This window comes from Gnatocerus cornutus, chromosome 10, assembly GCF_029298725.1.
Source record: "Gnatocerus cornutus isolate USDA-ARS CGAHR chromosome 10, icGnaCorn1.1, whole genome shotgun sequence".
NCBI classification, from domain to species: domain Eukaryota; kingdom Metazoa; phylum Arthropoda; class Insecta; order Coleoptera; family Tenebrionidae; genus Gnatocerus; species Gnatocerus cornutus.
Window position 1 is genome coordinate 7,016,933 of NC_142242.1, and position 26,502 is coordinate 7,043,434.

Consider the following 26,502-nt stretch of genomic DNA (forward strand, 5'->3'; position numbering starts at 1 on the left):
TTTGAATAGAGTTTAAGCAAACTTTTGTACCTGGCCGACGTCATTTAATTTTCATCTGTACAAGATCTTTTTTTCCAAATTTTTCACCAAATGTTGCTATTGTGCTTGGCTACAGAAATTGAGATAAACTAACTCTTGTAATGGTACAGTTTCAGATACAGAAAATTGTTGGATCAAATCTTGATAAATACAATTTACATATTTCCAAACACCAAATTTCGCAAAAAATGTTGACGCGTGTTTTGATAGCAATCCTACCATTATCAGAGCGATGATTAAACAGTTTAATCTAATTTAAAACTAATTTTATTCTTATCCAATGTACAGCATCATTACGCTAATTAGCAAACTTTTGTCAAATTATCATTGGACACATCAACAGCATTTAAATCATGACAAAAAAAGTTTTGATCGAATTGGCTTATGATAGGTATGTATGGTTTACTATTTCGAACAGAGTTGGCACCAAAAGCACTGTTGTGTCCGGTGCGGTCCTGGTCGAACTCTAGTGATGAGTTAACCACAATTTGTGGTCTGCATTGTAGAGCCATTTAAATTTTACACAAAGACGTACCCTCATAAAAACGAGTCTCAACTTGGAAAAGTATACCCGTATTGGCGGCAGTACTTTTTCTTCTGTAAAGTGAAAATCGGCATTATTTGGATGGATCTTACTTTAAATATTTCGCCTTTAAAATCGACAATTTAATTTCTATGAATAGCTTTTAATTACATGTAAAGTTTTAATGCCTTTTGGCCCTAATCAACTAAAATAAACTCTTGACAACGACCTATAATTGCTCACATTGCAACCAGTCGTACTATAAGCTACACAGCGTGACGTCAGAGCCTGTTCTTCGACTGGTTTTTAAGTGAAAGTGGTTCAGTTATTAGAGCGGCTTTTTTCAGGTCGATTACACTATTCAAAACAAAACAAGTTTTTATATAGAAGTGTGCCCGACATAAAAAACGAAAATCCGACCTTGCAGGTGTTCAAAACTAGTCCGACAAGTGGCCAATACGCGGAATGAGTCATCGATGACATCGGTTTCTTTAGATTAAATGATGGAATAAAGGCTTTGGGATTTGATGCTGAAACCCCTGCTTCCGGTTAAAAGTTAACTGGTTAATTAATATAAAGAAGATAATTTAAAACAAGGTGAGTCTGTTTTTATTCTCTTACCTAGATCCTTTTAAAGTAACAATTTCCTCAGTTTCTTTAAGTTCTCCAAAAAATTTAAGTCGCTTTTTTGGATAGACTCATTGTGCCGTCGCTGACTCTACTCTGTCAACTCCGCAAATAAAATTCTAGCCGCACTAAACAGGGCCGTACTCTCTTTTATACTAACAATAGTACCAACGAAAAATAAGTCCGGTTCTGTGTTGGAGCACCTGTATTATGGAAATGGAATTCTACGTTAATTAAAATGAATGGGGATGGAAACAAGACTAATTAAGCAGCGGCTAAAATCATAAACGTGTCTAGCACGAGCTGTTTTAAATTAAACAGGTTCGGATTTTTTTTCCTGAAGTACAAAAAATATAATGATTTTTGCTGATTCTAATACGGGTAAAATTAGCGCAAAATTATAACACGAAAATCCGGCATGCCAATTAAAAAAGCAATTTCGATCAGTGGCGCATTGTTAAAATTAGCTATTTGTTTTTTCTCGAAATTAGACTAAATTTGAAAAAATGATTTGGGCGTTTTTTTTTTAGATGCAAAGTGTAAAATTAGTTGTATAATTATCGTCTCGATTGTGATGGTCAATTTGAATTTCCTAGAAAAATGAGTTGAAGCAGAAATATTGTTTGCCGATACTTTTCTTGTTTGATCTGAAACGGAATAGAAGTAATATAAATCCGACGTGAAATATCTAGTAAAACTGGGATGTTAAAGATCGGCAATAAGCTGTAAATAGAGCATCAGCGCAGAGGGTGAACGTCCTACAAAACAACACAATTCTGTAACCAATGAAGAAAAGAAGTTTGAAGTACCTTTGACTCTCTGAAGCTCTTGAACAAAGTTTATTTGTTTGGTCTTCCACGTTTTGAAGAGTTTCGTCAAACAGAGGTTACCTAAAGCAGATTAGGAGTAGTATTCTGCTACAAAATGGTCTCAGAAAAAGTAGTCTAGACACCACAAAATTGCAAATAGAAAATCTTAAGCAAATGGCGAGTCGATACAATTAAGGTATGCATTATCCAATTAGGGATCTTTGTCCGTCAATGAATTGGCCTGGTAGAAGAATAGCGAATTTGGAGCGATAATGCGAGATGTTTTATGAGGAAAGTAGTCGAAGGACAGGCGCAATAGTCCATTTAAAATAACGATTCCCCCTATTCTGATGGTAAAATTGCGACGCTTGCGCGTCGCGGAAAGAGACGTCCGCAAGTACGCAACCTGCGCAACGCAGATAGTAGGTACAGTATACTGAAGACTTTTCAGGTCACATTTCTCCAAGCTGCACCAACGGGAAATCAATACCGAGCTTTTTTACAAGTACCTAATGCCCCACATTGCAAGCACAGTCATCGCCGTCACAGTGTGCCGTCGTCGTTGCTAACTCGACGCCTCTTCTGGCCAAGGCATGCTTCTTGTGGCTGCCTAGTGCCCATCTCGGAATAGTGTGCTCCGCAGAATGGGATAGCGACACCGATCCTGAAACACTTTCCAACTGAACTAATCAGGTTAGTTTAGACACCAAAACACCACATCATGCTTCTTAGTGGCAGGACAAACTTCGAAATTCTACATTTTATAGAGAACATCGATCTTGTTTACATAAGCACGCTATCTTACACTTTGCACGTTTTGCGGCACCGCGGTCACTTCCACGACTTTACATTCTATACAATTTTTTTTTAAGCTAACGTCCGACCAAATCCCAAAAAATCAGAAACATTCAATTTTGAACTGTGCGAGAAAACTTCACTAAACTACAAAGTTCAGTTTTTGGAATTTCTGATCTCAGCTTTTATAGCTCTGGCAGTAAATGTCACGTAACTTTACGACACCACACAAGATTTAATTGGAATCAGACTGCTCATACTTGGTCAACTTGCTCTGCAAACTTAAAGATAAACACCACTTCATTGTTGCCTAAAAACTTTTTCTTTCAAACAAATCGAAAAGAGTTTGCAGGCGTCTCCTTCTTTTTCAAAACGATTGTAAAAAACCAAAACCACATCCTTGCAACAGCTTTAAACAGTGAAATTATTACGTAATAGACCTCGTTTAAGTCGCCCTCGAACGCAGCATTACAACTTATCTGAGATGATCTCTAGAAAATCTTTGAGCCGCTCAGAAAATCTCGCTAGACTCCAGTTGTAAATGGTTAAGATGTTATTTCCTAAGTTTGCTGTGCTTTTTCTTGATTATTTTTTTACATTTCTGTCACTCCTTTTCAAACTACGAAACTGACAACATAAAATAGTATTTTCCTCGTAGTTTGACGCGTGTTTTACTACATATTATCGTGCAATGAAGAACAGTTGCGCTTCGTGTTTCTCTCAACTTATCGTAAATTAGTGACAATAGGGTTCAATGATTTTTAATAAACTGTGGCTTAATTAAATCCTGTCTTATATCAATGCGGGAATGTTGAATGATTTAAAAAAAATGTATCGGTTTTGAAAAATTATTCAAACGGACTGAATTTTGACAAGTATCAAATTACGTTCCGTGGGTTGTTAATTAATTACATTATTTGATTTTATTCTGAAATGTTAACATACTATTCATATATAATTGTCCGCAACTCAAACAAATAAAGACAATTGTGGTAAAACGCGCTGTGCTTTTAAAACGCTCTATCTCTACTCTCTTTTTTCTAATTAAATTCGTGCGCTTGAATTTATTAAAAATTAGCCGCTTTTTCATCAGGGCAGAGCTGCAACTGAAATGCGTAAAATATCTCTGACATATAATTCATTTCGATTAATTTAAAATGCACGTAAAGTTTCGTGACTCATTACTGTATCTGGGGATCCCCATGAAGAAGTAGAGGCTCCCTTTTTCTCGCTAGTGAACAAGGCTTTGTTTTGTTTATTTTGGCTCCCGGGGCGTTTTAACAGCGACGGTGTGAAATTAATTAAGTGCGTTACTGGGTCGTTGATTTTATACCAAAATTTTACAATGGCCACTGGCATTTGTCCAAATAAAATACTTTCGCCCAACTGGGTGTTAAAGTTACAAGTTTCATTTCAGTTTAGAACTTTCATGTCACTAAACCGAGACAACCAAAGCCATTTCATTGTAAGATTTTTTCTAAACGTAGTTGGTTTCAAGATGGTGCTGCTTCTAATTGCTGTCGACTATACCAAGCTCGAAACTTTTACGTAATGTGGTACTTGGAACTAAAAGTGCTTTTTGTCTAATTTCGTGTGGATCGTTAGCACTGATTTATATAACCGTGGCGGAAAATTACAAGCACGCTCTGTTTTACCACAGAATATATTTATATATTTTGATGCACCAGTAATATCCTCGTTCATAATTCCCTCCCTCGTATTCCGTTTCAGGGTTAACAACTGAAATTTATCAAAAGATAAGCATCACCAATAAAATCGTTGTAAAATTTATGTTATCATCAATTTTTATCGCATTCAAATAAATGAAATGGGATTTATACATTTAGGGTCAATTAATTATCAAAAATTAAAAAGTCTCGGTTTTACGTTGTAATTAAATAGGTGCCAAACTTCAAGTCCACCGTCTTCATTGTAAATTTTTTATATATTCTTTGTAATAAGAACGAAAACACGACGTTAGTAAAGGTGAAACGAGGGTGAAAGTGCGATCAAAAGCCAACCTAACGGCACATAAAAGCTGAATTTTGACATTTCCATTACCGGCCAACAAAAAATGACCAGACCGCCTTTTCAGAGCTATCTTGTGGAAACGTCAAATGTTCACCAATAAATAGCCAGTCGTTTTGACAATGTCGCATTTTGTCGAACGACATTATGAGCAACATATGTGAAGTACCTGTTCGTTTATTTCATACACGTGTTTTAAAAATTTACGGTTATCTTTAGTATTATCGATTTTATTCACTGTTTATTATTCATGTTCTTATGAAATACAATTTCACCGATGAATTGAACAACATGCATTTCTCATGAAATAGACGAAATGAACTCAGATTTATTATTTTTAACAAATTTTCGCTGCGTTTCGAAATTTTCAGCGAAAAAGTAAACCGGGCTTTCATTGATATGGAACCAGTACGAGGACCCTCATCTTACTCTGCTCTCATTAACAAATTAAAAGAAGTGGGAGTTCGGCATGTGCTGGTTTTACATCAAATTAACAGAAAATGTGCACTCACTGGTTTAGTATTAATTTGAGTTAGTTCAACCTTAACTAAATAAAATACAGTTAATGTCGCCACGCCATTAGAATAATCGATACATGCAAAACACTTACAGTTAGCTAATCATACTATATCATTTAGCACGCATGTGGTTTTGCGCTATTTAAAAATAAGAATTTGGTCATTGCCTTTACTAGAAATAATAGAGATTTTATTTATTTTTCTAAGAAAACTTGATTCAAAATTTTCGCGTTTTGACTTTATTTATTTGAATAATTTTGTCTTTAAGTAAAGTCGTATTTTTTCGGCTTCAAATAAGTAAAATGGCGTCTAATTTTTCCATATTTTTTTTTCTTGTAGAAACAGAGCAAGACGGAATGGCGTCGCTAACATGGTTTGGGCATGAAGCGTTAAAAAAATTACGTTTGAAGTCTTTTTACGTCACTCTGACGCCAAAGTGACGTAAAAAGAAATCTGGTCGTCAGTCAGTTGTTTATAATAGCAATAACATTAGCACCTTACGATTTGTCTGTTATAAAAGCATGGCGTGTTCTAGCTATTTCGAGTTCAAAGAGCACATAATGCGTTTAAAGTTTCTTTGTTAAAAACTCCGTCATAATAATGATTTTAAGAGAAAATAATGTACATTATTAGTACTTCCTTTGTATAAAAGCTGCAATTTTGCTGCGAGCTATCTGCCTATTATGTGTTTAAGGTTCAAATATCGATTGCTGAACTCGCTTCGAGCATATCATCATTTATTATTGCAATTTGCTAATCTACAGTGCACCCACGTTTTTGATGGTTGTAATAAAAGAGGATTCTGCTGAAGCTTCTATTTGTTTTCCAGGACCAAATGAACTAATGAATTGAAACAACCGTAGCTAATTTGTGTATTGGTGCGATAACATCTCGACGCAATTTCAGATTATTAAAATTAATGCTTGTTGTTTACTTTCGGTATACCATAAACCTGACTAATGAATGACATGCGTTTATTGCGAAATTCGAAATAATTAATTACAAAATCTATAATTGTGGCTAACCGTTCAAAAATGACGTTTGTTATAATAACAATTATTATTCTAAAACGCAAAATTTATGGAATATTATAATGGGGCACGAGTTTCCTTTCTACTTTTCAATTTTTCTGCGGCAGAATAAGGGCTTCAATAAAAAACTTAATTATCTAAAATCCCCCAGTTAGACGTTTTCGAGGCCAATGACTTCATTTTGCGCATTTTCAACAAATAAACGTCAAAACTGAATTGCGTACACTTTCTATTTTCAGTGCTTATCAGTTCTGTACTATTTACGGGATACGTATTACTATATAATCTGATAATGATTCATGCACGTGAATAGTGTGCGCAATTCCAGGATTTGCTATGACCTGTTGTATCTTCCGTTCATCATTCATGATCTCCTCATTTATTGTACTTCGCACGTTTGTGTTTTCTTTTGTTCTTATTTGAAAATAAATGTGGTGTATTTATATGGATGAGTTTCTGTGTTTTCTCGTGCAAAACGAGATGTCCATCATCCAGTAGAAAGGTTGTGTAATAACAGGATCCTAGAATATTACTCAGTGTGAGTAGACAAATTACTTCGTAATTTAACAAGTGGGAAACTACTTTGTCTAGCAGCTTATTTTTATATTTAATTTTATGCCAAAATCTTTAAAAAAACTATAATTTTCCAATCACTGAAAAAAAATGCCATTTTGATTAACCCGGCGCATCCACCAAATTTCAAACACCAGTGACTAACCATTAACACTATAAATATAAATCAATACAAGTTTAATTAGATTTCTAGTTACAAAATCGTCCTGTGGATAATTGAGGTTATTGAAAATATTAATAGCAGGTTATTAGACAAGTATATTTTGATCTTGCAGGACGTCAGAGTCTAGAAATACGAGTAAATCGGTTCTATGACAGCGCTACTGAATAAAAATAAACTTGTGAACTTGTGTGTTCGATATATTTAATTCTGTGACTTCGAAATAACTTCTTTTGTTCCTCTTATACTTTTAATTAAAAAGCTTCATCTAAGTTCAAAACGAGCAAAGTAACATAAATTATTTTAAGTACCTTCCGCGTTGATATTGTTGAAAAGCCCAGCTCCACTTCAAAATTTCATTCATTGCAGTTAATTGAACTAACTAAGTGTAGTGCAATTATGTGCTTCACGTTATAATTTAATAAAGCTCGTGTTTATGGTGCGCAAATCATAAAACTTTTTTAAAAAGCAAAAAGCTTTGTTAATGATCGACTATTTGATCATCTTCCGTTTCGAATATCAACCCTAATTGCATTATCGACTCGTGTAGGATTAACCACAGTGACATGAGCGCTTAAGTTTACAACGAGAAAAGGTTGTTAGATTGTATTAGTGTTTCGATTCAATTTTCGAACGGATTACAGACAGACAAATAAAAGGACTTTGCTTTTTGTGTAATAGTATTTGTCTTGTCTTGTCAACACTATATTTAACTAAGCGCATTTTCAACTTTCTAGCTCATTTATAATAATTTGTATTGTGCCCTCAAGATACATAATTTTCTATAACTCCAATTTGAATGCAAGGTAGGAAGCAATAACACATTTCAATCTGTTCCGAGCGAAATGTTTAAATAACTAACACGTTTCAATCACTAGAACCACAATACCACATTATTATTGTAAACGGACGAGGTCTAGCTTTTGAGAAAATTTTCCAGGTTTTCCAATTTCATAACACTCGATCAATAATAGGAAAATCGAAATTGTACTTGAATCTTTGAACAAAGTAGGAACGGAATTTTCTTGAAACGTTGTTTAAAAATTCCGGGATTCTAGGACGCGTTGTGAAAAGATTCGTTGTTGCAGATGTTTGTTGTCCTCCAGTTGATGAGTATTTACACTCAACTTAACATTCAGAAACAATAACAGTGGTTTTCTTAGTTCCGGGCTTAACAATATGACTCATATTCTCAACACGTATTCTTTTCTGTACATCACACAATACATATTTTATCGAAATGTCGCTTTTGGTCTTCATTTTGTTCAAAATAACAATAAAAATGTGACTTCGAACTACACTAACGCAAATCTAAGTTGTGGAAACAAGTTTTGAAGCGCTATTTTATTTACCACGCGTGTTTATTGTTTATTTACTTGAAATTATCAAACACAAGGGAAATCAATAAATTCTATACATTAGCGACAAAGAGAAATTTGAAGAAAAATGTAATAAAGCGCGAGTTACAAAAACGTTTTCATTTTTCTTCTGGAACTAATCCTGATTTTTGGACGGAAGAAAGTTTGAACAAAATATGTGTAGTATAAAAAGTGCGAAACTAAAGCACGAAGGAAAGTAAACATAGCTGCATTAATTCAGCATAAAATATTGAAAATTATTGAAAAAGTGGTCACGAGATAATTTATTATTAAAAGTACCCACTCGTGTTTGTAGTGCAATTATTTCAAATGCACACCGAGTTTCAAATTAAAGCAGCATAAAACGTGAAATTCTACTCGTCATTTACACGTGTTGTATGACATTCCTATTTCATTTTCCGGTCAAGTTCAACGTTAATATTTAGTCCAAATGTTTTTTAATACTTGAGAGTTGTTTTAGTGCTTATTCTCCGGCTAATGCGCGTTTGAAATTTCTCCGGTTTTGTAGTAAAGTAGTAAAATAAAACAAAAAGCTGCAGTATTGATTTTCTCCCACATCCACTGTCTCAATTCGAGTAATAAAACCGACTTTTTGTAGATTGGACAAGAGAAGCAAGGAAGATGATTGATCCATCTTCTTCTGAAGAAGATAGTGAAGAGGAACACGGTCCTCCACATGCGGGCCACCATAGCGCCGGTCACCATCACCATCAGACCCACCATCACCACCACCCGGTAAGAATTTTTTTAATGTGATTTGGATTTACAGTTATCATAAATTTGCATACTCTTTACATACGCTGGGTCGGCATCCCTGAGAACCCTTAAGCAAATACAATCCTCTTACGAACTTAAAAGGGCTCAGTTAAGACGCGGTCGCGTTACTATTATCAAATGTAAATGTTCATCTGCTAACAACGAGAAAGTTGCTCGTGACACTGTGAACTCTGAACTTTGTAAGTTATTTTGTTCCACACAATTATTTTCTCGTGGGATGTTTCAAGTTCTTACCTGGGGACGTTAGAAAATGAATAATATCGTTTAATCAAATAAAAGGGTACTTCAATGCTCGACAATTAATATACCGGGTGTTGGAGACTGATACTTGATAAAGTGCCGCTCAGTATTTTACCAGCCGAATCACCCTGTATAATTAATTATAATAATTACTTTGAATAGAACATGATACGTATCTTGTCAAATGTTAATCATGCAACATAGTCGCAGCAATATTTAGTGGAATCCGAAATTCAAATGCATTTAGGTCCAATATTGACTTTGTGTTTCTATGCATGTCGTTATCAACAAATTTTTAAATTGATTATTTTAGTTGCGTGCGACATATCTTACATCAGGCTATAATTTAGATACAGAAAACTGTTCGATTTACCGTGTTAGCTAAAATGAGATTTAGCCAGCAAGAAAGAAAATCAGGCTTTTTAATCAGACGACTTTTATTAACTAATCTCAGAATTATACCTTTTCTTGATTTAAATCTACGGTCATTTTTCTTTTCTTCTACTTAAGCAGGTTATTGTGGTTGTATAGCATAGTAAAATTTTATTTTGCCATAAGGTGAAAAAAGTTCTTTGTGAATTTAACACCTCAAACATTCAAGAGCACCTTGCAAGTATAAGTAGTATCGGGGTTAATTTCATTAAGGCTAATATATTATTGATGAGGAAGTTTATTATAGCCACGTTTTGGTGATGGAAACTTTATTACGGAAACATGTTTGCTTCTCGACAAACAAAGACGTAATATATAGTTTGAAGTTGTGCTGCAGAATTTTTAAAAATGTAACAAAATTTAGCTATTTTGTAGAAGTTAATAAAGTAACTCCAAAACACTGTTTCGATCTTTTTCATGATAGTCCCACTATTATTAGATTATTTACATTTGAAATAAATATCTACATTATGCTGAGCTATTTTTAACTCAATGGCCGAGCATTTATTGATTATTCTAATTAAAAATATAAAAACTATTAAATGGGTAGAATTTCATAAATCATAAAGTGGTAAAAGAATGTAGATGCAAATCTGAAGTTGATTAGAAAAGTAGATCTTTAGATTTCTCTGAGCAATGGTATGGAATGAAGTTACAAAAAAAACTGAATTAAAGGTGTTTGAAGATAAGCGACATTAATTACTTTACTAATTAGCCTAATATCGCAAATCTAATGCAGAATCTCCTCTTGTTTTTGTCGTTAAAAAATATTTTATGAATATAATTTGGTGTTGTTGAAATTGTGGTAATAACAATTTCATAGCTGTGTTTGTTTTCTCAAATAAAAATGATATAAATGTTACAGTTCCTCAATAGACTTTTATACTAGGCTGATAAAAATTTACATTCTCTGGCTTTCGAGGTTATTCTTCAAGACGTTTTATGAAGTAATAAACTATGCAATGTACATTTAACTAGTGCACTTTTAATTTTCTATTTTATGTTATGTTTACTATGAGAATATCATCAATTTAATTTCTAATAAATTTTACAAAATCTAAAATATTATAAATGACAAATTTGCCTAAAATATATTCATTTTACCGTTTTCTCTTACTTTGTGTGAAGAGATTTGTAATTTCAAACAAATATGGATAAGCGGTTGTTGTAAAATATTTAATAACATTACTAAACGGAAAGTTATAGATGTAGTTTATTACTTCATAAATTGTGAAATGACGAATGCCATTCTCGACGTTCTTCGGGTACAACTGAAATCAGGCAGGAAATTGAATAATAGACTTTAATATCTCTCACATGTTTGTAGTAAGTTTTATGTGGTAATAAACGCGATTCAACTTTAATTAAACATCCAGAGCAGGATAATTTGTATACACTTTTGAAAACGTGAGTCTGTGAGCGCGGTTTTTCGTTTTTGCAGGCAGAAGCTTCTCCTTACCATGCCCATCTTTCGGATTCCGGTAGTGGGAACTTGGAGGTACCGAATAACACAGCGGCCCTCCAACGTTCTTTATCGCCTTCCAGTGCAGTATCAGCCGAAACCCTTAGTCACAGTATAGGCTCATCCCGTGCAAATTCCCTGCCTCGACCCACAAGCCCTTCCCCTTCCGTGGCCTCCGAGAAAACCGAAGTTGACCTCCAAGAGAAGCAGGAACGCGAAGAAGAAGAAAGGAAACGGCGTATCCAGTTGTACGTGTTCATTTCGAGATGTATTGCTTATCCCTTTAACGCCAAGCAACCAACGGATATGACGCGACGTCAGACCAAAATCACAAAACACCAATTAGAAACTATTACCGCCAGATTTCAGGTAATAAACGAATGGAATTCTATTTAATTGGTTAATCAACAAAAACGAACTAATTACGCCAGGCACGCTTCTCTCATTCAAGCACATATTTAATGGAAAAATCATTTCGTTTTGGCCTTAACTGCCAATTTCGACTGACGATCGAACATCCATACTCTTATTAATGATAAAACGTACTTCCAGACGTGTGAACATTGATCTGTAATTTATTGAATTATGATCAATTAATGAAACAGAAAGCCGAGACCATTAGATCTCAGTTGCGCTTTTTGCCCACCAGAATTAATTTGATTAAATTTGTAGAAACGTTTCGATATCTTTAGCTCTACATATTCTAAGCAAGCGAATCCTTTGTGTTACTCCTATTAATGAAGTTCCTTTGTGTAATTCCTACGATTCTATTATTCAAGCTAAAGACCTTTGAAGGCGATTCTTTTATCTTCAGGCTTTTACCTAGAGAAATCTAGTTATCGGGTTTGTTCTATTTTCTATACACGAGCTCTTGTTTTGATAAGAATGAGAAGTCAAACTTTATAATAGCCACCAACTGATTGTCAAATGCTATTTTCATCGGCTGAAATTTGTTAATAATTTTGCCATTTCGTGGGTAAAAATATGTCGATAGAGAGTTTTTTTTATTTAATAATGCGATGCAAAACCTGCAACATTTTGTCGGGTTTATATGCACTGACCTTTCAAATTAACTTTTCTACTAATATTCGAAATGTAACCAACAAGTAATTAGAGATAATTGCTCTCGGTAAACACGGATGTATGTTTCAGACCAGTAAATCTAAATGTTTGTCTAATTTTAGAACCGAATTTAATAAAATCAGTGACACAGTCAAGGATAATACGCGCAACCATCTCCTCTAGCATCGACCTAATTATGCAGATTTATGTTTCGAACAGTTTAGCGCATAATCTCAAAACTTATCATGAGGAATCAGTGCAAAATTTTAATGGCTCGTAAAATTAGTAAAATGTGTGGAAGAGAAAGAATTAATTTAATAGAACGGCGATCATAACTCACATGGTTTTAAAAAGGATTCTTGAAATCCAACCATTAAAAAATTTATAGTTTGGACGGATGAAACGTACGAGAAAATCTCCACACATTTATAATTTAGAAAAATTCTGCTCGCTTTACGTGTTGACGAACTATTACGGGAATCGATTTATCCGTAGCGTTCGTAACCGAAGACTTGTAGTTGCACTTTTTTTGCTGCACATAATAAAGATTGCATTTTCGCTAACTTCATTCAGCAGAACGAGTAGAATCGACATCTCCCGTTTGTATTTTCCGGCGATAATTTTTTCTGCCATTGCAAAGATTACATGGAAAATGCGTTATTTTTATTATGGATGAAAGTGATTTTACTTGCTTGAACGCAGCAGTAGAACATCAGGATTTGAACCTATTCAAATGTTCCCATGATTTCAGAGTTTTTTGAAAGGAGAAACTCAAATAATGGCGGATGAAGCTTTCCAAAACGCTGTACAAAATTACTACGATGTATTCCTCAAATCGGAGAGGGTAGTCAAAATGGTGCAATCTGGTGCTTGTTCGCAATACGATTTTAGAGAAGTTTTTAGGAATAATATCGAAAAACGCGTTAGGTATGGGTTTTTCACGTTTTTTCGTTTTCTATCGCTGATTTTTGGCAGGTCTTTGCCGGAAATGGAAGGGTTAAGCAAAGAAACTGTTTTTACCTCATGGATGGCCAAATTCGACTGTATTCTAAAAGGTAAGTCCTCAAAACAGATTTGCGACAGTTGTGTGCTGCAAGCCATTCGATAAAAGTTTTAGAGAATGATTTGCCTCAAGATCACGTATATTGATTGAACGGGGGTGTTGACCACAACGTCACTTTCTTTAGAATTTTTGCTGTCGTCAAGTTGCCCCAATTTGCCCGGTCATAAACGCTGGGTAAACAGGAGTAAAAATTTTGCTTGATTAAATTGTTGATTGGTTTTGTCTCCGTACAATGGAAATTCGTTGAAGACATGCGGCATTGTCGTCGGAAAATGACGTTTTTATCGGAAAACTTCAAAACCAATGTCGGGATAAAATTAACAAAATATATGGAGTTTTCCGTCTCTCAGATCGATAATAATCGCCTAATTTGCAAAAATTATTCTAGGGTTAGGCGATGAAGATTCCAAGAGGCCTTCGAGAATGCAACAGCAGTCTTTAAATTCGGAGTTAATATTATCGAAAGAACAACTGTACGATATGTTCCAACAAATTCTGGGAGTTAAAAAGTTTGAACACCAACTTTTGTTTAACGCCCTTATGGTAAGAACAGCTCTATTTTGACTCGGGGGTTAAAATCAGAACAATTTTAGCTTGATTCGGCTGACGAACAAGCGGCCGCTATTAGAAGAGAGTTAGACGGAAGAATGCAGAAAGTAGCAGAAATGGAAAAGGTAAATTTCATTTCATTGTTCGCTTACATTTGATCGAAAGACAACATGATTAAATCTACTAACGTATTGGATCTTATATTAAGGTCAACACCGTTGGGGGTTTTCGAGAAAACAGACTTTTTTCATCAATTTCGTTGTGCTACTCAGCAACCCATATCGAAAATAATCTAATTACGTGCATTTGACACATAACACTACTGTGAGCATATAATCCCACTATTAATAAACTCGAAATTCGCTGATGAAAATCTCCCATATCGACGACAAAAACAAACACGCTTGTTGTTGTGAGAAGAAAACGAAATACAAAGGGGCGGAAAAGACTGCGCCAATTTTAACAAACGGTTTACCACCCACAAGTTTTTTTTTCCGTATCAACCTTTTAGAAAATCAGTAACTTTATACCACCAATGTACCGAGATAAAACACCCACTGCTGATGCAAAGGGCAGGCCGCCCAACAATCGACTTTATAAACGGAAGGGATTAAACAAATAAAATAAAAACAGCCACTCAATCATCCAATTTTACGACATTCGCTTCATGTACAGTGTGCTCTAGCAAAAACGCCCATCCAACGTTCGGCTTTTTGTTTGCAAAGCACACATTCCAATTTCTCACAAAATTACTATTAATCAAAATAATTAGAGCACCGGCTAAATGAAATAAAAACGGACAGAATCTAATTTATTCACGTCCTCGTTTGAAAAATCTCGTCAGGCGCTTGTGGTTAAAGTCCTTAAGAGTTTATACGCATTGACTCGGAGGAAAATCAATATAGCTCTAGTCCTCCAAGTCTGTTAATTAAACATCTAGGACATATGTGTAGTTCGAGGATAATAGAAAATGTAAAGAATAGCGTCGCTCTTTGGCAGTTTTCTCATATCTCGCCTTATTTCGTGCCTCCATCTCGCATTAGCCGCCACATTAAACCTTTCCTCTCGTCCGATTCTTGAAGCTTAATGAATGTGTTCATCGGACGCAAAATGAAAAAGGAAATTATTTAACTTTGAAGAACGCAAAAAGGAGACGCTATTTTTACATGATCAGAAATGAGTGACCGTGTCTGATCACAAAACACGCCAAAGTAACGTTCATTTAATATTATATGTGGTATGGACGTCTGAAATTTGGCCGTACAAAAATGGTGGATGCGCCGGAAAAGTTTCTTAGAATCTTTTTAATTAACCCAATAATCCGATGATGGAAAGAAAAATCTTATTTATCTACCAACAAGACTGCTCTAACAATGTTTTAACCAATTACAGCTAATGGATTCGCAGAAACTTTTTTCAAACCTAGTTTGCGATTCCTGAAAACATTTTTGTTTACAATTATTTTTTCTGAGCGTAAACAATAATTACCAAGGGACTACTTTTTTCTTCTTCTTTGTTTTCATTAGGTATTTTTTTTCAAGTCGCTTCGTATATTGGAAAACGTCAAAATACTCATCACTCATCACAAAATAGAAACATTTCTTCGTTCCATTTCATTCAAATGGTAGATAAAAATAAATTCATTCTTTTCGAGTGTACTGCATGTTTTCGACGTTTCGGTATTTGTATTTACGATTGATATAAAAGGAACTGAATCGTACGTAAACAAGTCTATTTTTATTTTATGTATGAGTAAGTATAGTTCGCTTGAAGTGTGTAGTCATGAACTCGGAAATATTTCTTACAATTTTGACGTAAAATAAGATTTTGTTGCGATTATTTAATTCAAACAATAGTATAATTTTAAACATTGTTTTAAGAGATAGATTGTACTCAGATAAATTGCCATAAACAAGTCTCGTTACTCATAACGAGCAGTTTATTACTAATAAAACTTTATGAGTTATTCCAGTACATACATATTGAGAGGAATTTTGTTTGAACTTTTGAAGCATTGTTGAAACTAAATTGTACGTTTTCATTGTAAAACTACAAAAATGTTATTAATGAAATGCGGAGAAACATCAATTGAATGAAACGTTTGTTGTACGCTGATGCAGGTCTGTATTAATACATTTTGCACGACTTGTGAAATATGTAGACAATGCGTTTTTCAAATACCCCTAACAACAGCAATTAACGGTCTGAAAAATATACTACTTTGTTCAGATTCGTAAAAATTCGAAACCAATTGAACGAATGAATTAATAACCTGTCTAGCTTTTTAATTTATCGTTGGTAAAGCTACATTTGGTTATTTAAAAATGTTGTTTGAATTTATTTTAACAGAAATGTATATTTTATTGAAATAATATTAATGGTTACGCCGATATTTTTATCTAATTTTAAGCACGTTATTAAACTAAAAATTGGTTTGTGCGCTCGTTGATGGATATAACATTTCAGTTTGTCGGTTTAGGTATTGTTCGCTCAAAATTATTGAACACAAAAGCTGTCAATTCTATTCACCATGGAGATATGTTTGGAATATTTGTCTGTTTAGCAAAACGTGAAAAAAGTTTGGGGTGAGGGGTGGAATTAAAAATAGAAAAAGTTAGTCATGTTGTCTTTCAATTGAGATGAATAGATGTTTATAAATGGCGACTGAATTGTAGAACCGGAAGTTAATGCCGAAATTTGTTCTGAAAGAAATGGAGTCATTGTACATAGAGGAATTAAAGTCATCAATAAATTTATTGATGGCGAATCTCGAATCTCTCCCAGTTTCGAAAGGATCGATGGACTCTAAATATGGCTTGCAAAAACTAAAACGCTATAATCACAGGTTGCATAACCATAATAATCCGTATAATGTGAAGCATCTTTTGATGAATTATGTTACTTCTTTTAGATCGCAAGGATCTTTAGCAAAATTAGAAGGAGATTCAGCTGACAGTGATACGCAACTGACAAAACTTGATGTTGTGCTAACTTTTCAATTAGAGGTAATTTCATTTGAATATCGACTACCATTTGCAGCTATTACCTCACCCATATTTCATTCTCTTCGATTCGCGCTCTATACTCTCTTTCAATTTGTTTGACAGCCCTCTTCTCACGTATTATTAAGACGCTTTTAGTTCTTACGTCACTTTGAGATCCCCTGCACTTGTTTCAGATTTTATTGACTTACGTCTCCACATTGCGACCTTATGATCACAGATCTTTAAGTGCAGCTCTGAAAATAAGTCAAGTAAAAACGATTCTTTGATTTTAAGATCGCAATTTTCATGATCAAATCATCCATCTATTAATGATAATAATAATGTTCAATAGCTTAAGCACTGCTCTAAAAATTGGACCAGTTGACTCTGCTAAGTTATCCCTCCAATCCTCCGCAATAATAGCAGTCAGTGTGCGCCATAATAATTGTCTTACCGCACGGTTCCGAAACAAGTTCTCTAGAGTCGCTATTTTAGGTAGTAGTAATGGAAGTAAAAGGTTTAAAATCTCTAGCGCCAAATCGAATTGTGTATTGCACAATGGAAGTGGAAAACGGGGAAAAATTACAAACTGATCAAGCCGAAGCCTCCAAACCCATGTGGGACACACAAGGCGATTTTTGCACCACGCATCCCTTGCCGATTGTCAAAGTAAAACTGTACACAGAAAATCCAGGAATGCTTGCTCTTGAAGACAAAGAACTGGGAAAAGTCTCCCTCAAACCGACGCCCCTTTCATCAAAGGTATGAACATTCGGAAAATAGGAATTTCCCTTCCGAGATGTGTAGCTGAACCACCGAATGCACGCTGGACCACTTAAACTCATTTTCAAATAAATTATCCAAACATTTGCATATGAAAAGCAAAGCGACGTCTTTGTCTGGGCTTTAATCAAATCGAATGTTCAACGCGCTGCATAATAGCGTCACCATGTTGTATTGATGGTTGCAGCAAAACTAATTTCATTCAAATAAGCGCTATTTTACAGGAAGCAAATGCCAACTCGAGGTCGATACGAAATAATGAAAAATGACCTAACTATGACACTACTAGATTATTTCATTACTGTTTGACACTGTTCCATTTCAAACACTACATGTTTGTGCAAACATCAATACACAACTTCGACACAAAAATTTAGGGTAAAATTTCCTATTTTACTCTAATTTTTCGTCACATTACACATCAGGGTAAAGTTGCCTGTGATTGTTGACATTTTTGACAGGATCATATTAGACAACTTTCCCCTGTTTTGCTTTTCATACAAAATGAAATGGGTCTTAAGTGCGTCTATCTCGTCATAGACACACAACCTTTTACACTTTTCTTGGGAAATTCGGGTGTGTTGTAGTTCTTAGGTACGTAGACAGGTCAGTTTTGGAAAACAACTGTCGACACTCACCAATACCAATCTACACTAGGAACCACCTCGTCAGATCCCAAAACATTTAGTCCGAATATTGGTAGCTGTGATTAAGTGGTTCAAGATTTCGGCTCGAAAAAGAACTGTTTACACTATTTTAACCACGACTACAAAAAAATGCCGCAACAGAATTTGATTTGATCAGATCCTGTTGTGTGATGAAGTTATGGCGTAAATAGTGTGAACTTGGACTTTTCGAGCTTAGCTCCTTGTCTATAATGGCCCTGAAATAATATAGGTACCCGAATGGCACAAAATGACCGTACCTAAAAACCTGCCCGATCAAGATTTGCGGATTAGAATAGCGTGTAGAATGGACAAACCATTGAACATGAAACACTGTGGGTACCTGTATGCTTTGGGAAAAAGCGTGTGGAAAAAATGGAAAAAGCGATATTACGTCTTGGTTCAAGTTTCGCAATATACATTCGCGATGTGCAGTTACAAAGAGAAAAAATCGGAACCGTCAGAAATGATGCAGTTGGACGGATATACGGTGGATTACATCGAGGCTTCGAGTGGTAAGTTCTTTTTTGAAAATCACTCCAAGACTATCGTTTTGCTCTTTTTAAGCAAACTTAATGGTCGGAATGGGTAAGCGTAAGTTTCCTCCCTTTTTTCTTTTTTTCAAAGAACATCGCAGAGCTGAAATCGCGTGTTGCAGATTTGGAAGGTGGCCGATATTTTTTTAACGCGGTTAGAGAAGGTGATAGCATTATTTACGCGAGTGATGACGAAAACGAGTGCCATTTGTGGGTGATGGCCATGTATCGCGCCACCGGACAAAGTCATAAACCCACCCCTCCCGTTACACTCCAAGATAAAAATTCGACTATTTCTAAAATACAAGGAGGTAGGACTATCACGGATTCACCCGGAAAATAAGTATTTTGATTATTTTCCGCGTTGAATGAATTCCGACGGTGTTGCAAACCGCGTCTAATTTCCATGATTATTTTGGTAGACGCTGATCGCGCACGAAAACATGGAATGGAGGATTTTATATCGGCGGATCCTTGTCAGTTTGACCACGCTTCTTTGTTCAAACTTCTGCAAAACCTCACATTAGAATACAGACTCAATGACCCATATTGTTCTTTGGTAATATCGTGTAAAAGGAAGATGGGGTGTACAATTTTATTGTTACAGGGGTGGTTTAGTCCCGGACAAGTGTTCGTTTTAGACGAATACTGTGCGAGATATGGAGTGCGTGGATGTTATAGACATTTATGTTATTTATCCGACTTGTTAGATAGGGCAGAAAAAAATGTTATGATTGACCCTACACTTATACATTATAGTTTCGCGTTCTGTGCCAGCCACGTCCATGGAAACAGGTTTGTAGACTCTGACTAGGGCTTAGAAAGTTCATCGATTAATTGGTAACTCTAGCAATGACTTTAGACCTGACGGCGTTGGGAGCGTCACCCATGAAGAAAAAGAAAAGTTTCAAGATGTTAAGGAACGATTACGAGTTTTATTAGAAAACCAAATTACCAATTTCAGGTAAAGATCATTCAGATACATATGGAATAGCTACAAACACGACAAAAACACATTAACACTAAGGACTACAATGGAATCATGGACGCAACCAATTTCGATATTGTATTATTTTTTGCATTTTTTTTACCCTTATTTACAGATATTTAAATTAAACGATATTAAAATTTATATATACAAAGGTAACAGTAAGTAACAGGAACTTAGCTTACCGTTTTATCGTAGGTCAATTTTGTAAATAGTTCACAACATGGTTATTAATAGTGCTAGCTTCTAATTCTTTTAAATTTAGATCAAAAATTTTTTACATGCATGACGATTTTTTACGTAGCTGACATTAGTTTAACTTTCTTCCGAAAAAATCGTTCTAAAACTTTACTTGCTTTGACGACTTTTCTGCGATTCAAGGCCAAAGCCACTTCTAATGCAATTGGCAGCAAAATTTCAATTTCTCTCACCAAAGCACCAAAAGTTCGATGCCTAAAATACAAATTCCGTCTACTTTTAACACACATCCTACTCGACACACCTACACTTCAGTGTTCACTGAAACAGACTTGTTATTTCAGTTGTTTGGCTGCATGAAACACGAAATTTAAAAAAAATGTCTACGAGGGCTAGCTTCAAAGTTATCTAATAACAAAACTATCGCATGACTTGACTTTGAAAACGCCTTCGCATTATTTTGTTTCAGTGGACTTAGTTACACGCATGATTGTTGTAAGATATTCGAGGGTAAACCGCATCTCAAAATGGTGGATGCGCCGGGAGATGCAGTTGCTTTCTGTTGTTCCAATTTTTGCATTTTGTTGTACAGTTTTTAGTAACTATTTTTTCCTGTTGCGAACCACGTTAAAAGTCCCGGAACTGTGTTACAGGTATTGCTTTCCTTTTGGGAGACCAGAGGGCGCCTTAAAAGCCACCCTTTCGTTATTGGAAAGGGTTTTAATGAAAGATATAGTTACACCAGTGCCTCCTGAAGAAGTACGTGGGATGATCAAGAAATGTCTGGAAACAGCTGCGTTACTTAACTATACTAGATTATCGAATGAAGCGAAGATCGAAGGTAAGTTCAATTTGTTATTAGATTAAGAAATGATTTTAATGATCCTGTAGAGGACCTACGAGGGGAAACCATGGTGCCACCCAACAAAAAATTAGATGATTTAATTCACTTAGCAGAGTTATGTGTTGACTTATTACAACAAAATGAGGAACATTACGCCGAGGTGAGTTATCATTTCGTGCTTTCTTCGTTCTATTATAGGAAATACCAAAAACTGCCGTTTCATTCTGCAATCATAGTTTAAAATCGATACTCTTATTGATTTCCCGGTTTCGAAGTTCGCGTTGACGTCATTTGGCTCTGGAGAGAAGATTTCGATTTATTGAACATGTGATTTTCGTGTATCAATGATTGCAGGCTGTTGCGGTTCCTAAAATAAACTGTTAAATCTTTTTGATACTCGAGGAGTTTTCAAAAGGATCTACCCTCTTTGTGTATCTTATAATAATGAAACAGTGTTTCTCATTTTTCGGTTTTGTTGCGATATGCAAATGTTTTCAAATAAATTCGTCAAAACAGGTGAAATTCAATCTCTGATAAACAGCAACGCCGAAATTTGCATTTGCAAAAAGAATATCTGATGAATTTTTGGTTGGAATTATTTCCATCATTTAGTTCTATTTGAAATAACTTCACTTGACGTTCTCCTCTCCTCGGAATTGGTTGAAATAAATTAATATAAAGCGGTTAATGCAAATTTTGCATAGTAATTACTTTGTTTTATGTAAAAACATGCGAAATATAATACGGGCAAAATAAAATACGCAAATAAGTTTGGGTCATTTTCCGCAAATTCTCTCGTAGTTACAGCAGGAGTGTCTTTCTTTAACAAGAATTCCTGGTTGGAAATTTTTCTAACCGACACTGTCGGCGTCTCTGTTTCGCATGTTATACTTCCTTTGTGTCGTAGTTTTTGTTTACCCTGCATAAGTGCGGCTGCAGACAATTATTTGTTCGCAAATTTCTAGTGTTTACACTTTCTACTCTATAGAGGATTTCGGAATAAAAAGATATTTTTTTTCGGGATTTCAGTTTTTTTTATTTCGTTTTTTAAAGTAGCGTGTTTATTTTTAATTCTGTGCCGTAAAATTAAAATTTTAAAATTAAAATATTAGCAACCTTAACTTATGTAAATAGTTGTGCAGTTTTACTCTTCTTTTTTTACTGTCTCTTTGTTTTCTACTTTTTTATCCCTACTTTTTTTTTTATATTCTTCTTCTATTCCAAACCTTCTAAACCTCTAATGGTGTGACTAGATGTAGCAATGATTAAAAATTTAAAACCTGGGGAAAGTTTTAAGTAGTTAAATATTCAAATTCATGTTATAAGTTTGATTGGAGGAGGTTCTCCCAGAATCTAAATTTCAGTGGAACCGTCTTGTGCTATGTTAGAACTAGATCTAGATGATCTAAACCTGATCGGTTTAGAAACTAAGACATGTCCAGACCAGAAAATCTGTGTTGTTTGAAGAGGTGCTAGATTTTCTGAGTGGGCAATGAAATGGTTGTACGCCTTGCTTGCCCTCTTCTAGAGAAAGATGTGTCATTCTATTTCTATGTGATTGAGAAATACTGTCACTTGTATCTATGTACAGCGTGTTTGGTGTAGTGACAAGTGAAGTCCCTAGACCAAACTGTGTCTATGAACCCACATGTACCAATGTATTAATGTTGTGTGTAATTCTGTGTGTATGTACCTAGCAGCTGCGCAAGGCAGACCGGCAACCGTCGCCACAAGCCGCAGCCTCGGCGGGCACGAACTCTAGTTCGGCCGCTGCGGGTGCTCCAGGCACTCAGGGCCGTGATGCCAAGCAGCAAAACTCTGTGTTCCGCTATTGCATGCCTCAGCATGCCACTTACACCCCACCAGACCCCACGGCACGTACATCTTCTATCTCTTTCTGATTTTTAGTAGGTATCGTCATGCAGGACTCGGAAGTCCGGTCCTGGATGGCGCATTTTCTTGATAATAGAAGGTTTGTCGCAAGGAAAATGATGTTGGACCTTGCGGAAACACGTGCGTCAACAGCTTTCTATATACAAACACAATACAGATGAAACTACAATAGAAAACTGCTGATACCACAAACAGGTGCCGACTGAACACGATCTGTCACAACTCTACATTCTAAACAAACAGATTTCTCGATGTGCTATAGCCGAAATGAAAATTTCGCTGTTGCTTGTCAATGTGGGCCTTCCATTTCTGACCTCATTTCCGCTCTTGGTGTTGTGTATCTCAGTCAGCGCCTGATCAATGCATGCTTGTATTTTCTCAGTTTACAGGGACTTGTTTCCTAATTTGGATCTGCTACTAAAGGTGGAACCTTTAAATGATTTGCTGTTTTTCCACACAGGCCTTTGCGTGGTTCAGTGATTTACTTGTCGAACACGCTGAAATATTTTGGTCCTTGTTCGCCGTCGACATGGACAGAGTCCTAGCCGAACAGCCGGCGGACACATGGGACTCCTTTCCGCTTTTTCAAATACTTAACGACTATCTCAGAACTGATGGTACGACCAAAACTTATCCAAACCAACCTAACAGTTATTTTCCTTAGACAATTTAAAGAACGGACGCTTCCATCAACATCTTCGCGACACTTTTGCTCCGTTAGTGGTGCGGTATGTCGACCTCATGGAATCTTCAATAGCCCAGTCCATCCACAAAGGCTTTGAGAAAGAACGTTGGGAAGTCAAGGGGTAAATTCAACTCCCCCAACGCGGACTTCAATACAAACTTTTTTCCAGAAACGGTTGCGCAACCTCCGAAGACCTTTTCTGGAAACTAGACGCTCTCCAGTCCTTCATCAGAGATCTGCATTGGCCCGACGCAGAGTTCCGCCAACACCTAGAGCAGCGCTTGAAGCTTATGGCTTGTGATATGATCGAATCGTGCATTCAAAGAACAGAAACCGCGTTCCAGCAGTGGTTGAAAAAATCCGTCACTTTCATCTCCACCGACTACATCATCCCATCAGAAATGTGTGCGATGGTCAACGTTATTTTAGACGCAAAAAACCAATCGTTTAAACTGTGCGCTGTCGACGGCATTGATGTTCATCAGTACCACACAAAAATCGATGACCAAATCGACAAGACTTTGGCGAGCATGAACCAAGGGATGATTAGCAAGTTGATGTCGGTTTTGGAAGCGACGTTATCAAAACTATCACGGTACGATGAGGGGAGTCTTATCGGTTCGATTCTAAGCTTCACGGTAAATAAAAGAGGGTGAGGATAAACAAGGGATTATTTTGTTTATTGCAGAATGTTTCTGGGTCCGGGAAAGATATGGGTCAGGGTTATGTTAATTTCACACGTAACTGCATGGACCAAATCAGGGGTAAAGTAACGGATGAACTCTGGATTCTAAATTTCTTTGAACAGTGGTACACCAGTCAAATCAACATGCTTTGCAACTGGTTATCTGAACGGTTGGATCATACCTTGCATCCATACCAATGTACGTGCCTTGCCCATATTGTGAAGGTATGTAGCCAAGGAAGGCTTATATCCGTTCGTAATTTGTAAATTTTAGAAAATCTACTCCGACTTTGAACTTCAAGGCGTAATGGAAGACAAATTAAATTCCAAAGCTTATCAAACAATAGCTCAGAGAATGCAAACTGAAGAAGCTACATGTGTTCTTACAATGGGCCAGGGAGAAGGGTGAGTTATAAAATAAGGTATTTTCCATAAATCTGTGTTTGCAGGGGATCTGAAGGTATGGAAGAAGAAGGAGATAACAGAAGCAAGACGAAAGTCACAATTATGGAGAGTTTAAGTGGAGAAGATGGAAATTACGTCTCAAATATTGGAAATATGGTAGCAGGAAGAGTTGGCAATATTTTCGGAAAAGGTCTAGGAGGAATAAGTACAAAATTTGGTGGCGGCGCAAGCAGTTGGTTTTAAATGAGCAAATTTTTATTATAGCTTATATTTTCTCACATGAGTTACGTGAATGCTGGCACTGGCCTGATATTGTGATGGTCCGTTTTTAACTCTTAATAGAAAATTTAGGTATTTGAAATAATTTCAAAGCAATTTTAGTAAACTTTTGTACCGTGTGTTGACATTTGTTGACTATGCTATACGTTCTTACCAATAATAAATATTGTTCTAAAATAACCAATAATAATCACTAATATTCTTTATTTGCTACCACTATATAGCTAATAACTAATTTAGTTACAAATATATAGTGTCGTTACGGCACTACATCTAACGTTAAGCCTTCAGGAACACACCATGCGAATTGGTACAATAAATATTAACAGCAGCCATCGCACAGGACCCGTTCTACACAATTAAGTCCTGTTACCTGATCACATTTGCAAAATCCAACAAATTTTGTATATATATTATATTATAGTGAGTAAAAACCCACTCTGTTACAATAATAGAACTAATTACTTGTGTTACATATCAATCAATTTGTGCTTTATCCGGGTCCAGTGCGGTTGTGCAATTAGTGTAAAATGCAAATTAACGACGTTTTCAGTATCTTACTGCACATTTGCTATAAATAGCATTGCGCATATCTTAGAAATATATTGTTGTAGGCAAAATGGATACTGAAAATGTTTTTGTTTTAAAATATGCAATTTGCTTTATGTGCTGGCATCGGTTTGTAAAGTTACAGTTACAAGACAGCCTGTATATCAATAGCTGTAAGTTACTATGTTGTTCAGTTAAAATTTAGAATAAACTGATTAAAATAACAACGATAACTAATTGAGAATTTTCCATTGTAAAACTGCATGCTACTGCTAATATTTTTAAAATTCTCTGTAGCTCTTTCATCAGAAAACATTGACAAGTACAAATTTATAATTCGTAATCGTAGCATAGAATATCAAAAATTTTGATGCGTAATTTTTGATAAATGTGAATAGGTGACGACATAGTCTTAAATTAATAACTCTTCATCACTTCACTATATAATAAAAAGATATATCCAATTGGTTGTTAAAAATTTTGAAGTTTAAAATATTTCCATATAAGTGTATATAGAAATACAGATGTTCGTATTTCATAATTACTTTATCTGCCTTTTCATGAACATCAACTATACTTATAGTAGGGTAACTGAATTAAAATAGTCACTAACTGAATTTCATAGTAACTCGTTTTATTTTGCAAACCAAACAAATTAATTCTGATATATTCTAACATCTTGTATCTGCCTATGGAAGACAAGTCATTTCCATTTTTTTTCTCTTTAAAACGGTCATGGCAATTCTTAGCACTGATTCGTAAATGAATGTTGGGCCTGTGATGTCAACAAACCAAAGGATGCTAAAATTTTGAAGCCTATATTGAATGATTATTTATAGGCTAGATAATATTGTTATGTTTAACTAACTTGTACTTACTGATGGTAAATAAATTGTTTTAAAAGATAACCGTCTCCATTTTTAATCTAAAAATTTAAAATA

At 35.4% G+C, this 26,502-nt stretch overlaps 1 protein-coding gene across 3 annotated transcripts; it reads left to right on the forward strand.

Moving 5' to 3' along the window:
* Positions 1-2,600: 2,600 nt before the first annotated feature.
* Cadps (calcium-dependent secretion activator 1) lies at positions 2,601-26,469 on the forward strand. 3 transcript variants are annotated; one of them, XM_088046935.1, is made up of 24 exons: positions 2,601-2,691; positions 9,081-9,217; positions 11,373-11,762; positions 13,207-13,382; positions 13,431-13,510; positions 13,907-14,061; positions 14,112-14,192; positions 16,743-17,072; positions 17,547-17,813; positions 18,732-19,014; positions 19,067-19,093; positions 19,158-19,346; positions 19,458-19,594; positions 19,643-19,830; positions 19,886-19,999; positions 20,875-21,062; positions 21,113-21,225; positions 22,763-22,939; positions 23,419-23,575; positions 23,623-23,764; positions 23,813-24,281; positions 24,332-24,553; positions 24,603-24,733; positions 24,778-26,469. In XM_088046935.1, exons 2-24 carry the CDS (start codon positions 9,104-9,106, stop codon positions 24,974-24,976), a joined length of 4,329 nt encoding a protein of 1,442 aa, XP_087903061.1. In that variant the 5' UTR covers positions 2,601-2,691; positions 9,081-9,103; the 3' UTR covers positions 24,977-26,469. The 3 variants fall into 3 exon arrangements, with proteins under 3 accessions (XP_087903061.1, XP_087903060.1, XP_087903062.1); XM_088046934.1 differs by having other exon boundaries at positions 13,207-13,510; positions 19,067-19,087; XM_088046936.1 differs by lacking the exon at positions 22,763-22,939 and having other exon boundaries at positions 19,067-19,087; positions 19,898-19,999.
* The last annotated feature ends 33 nt before the right edge of the window (positions 26,470-26,502 follow it).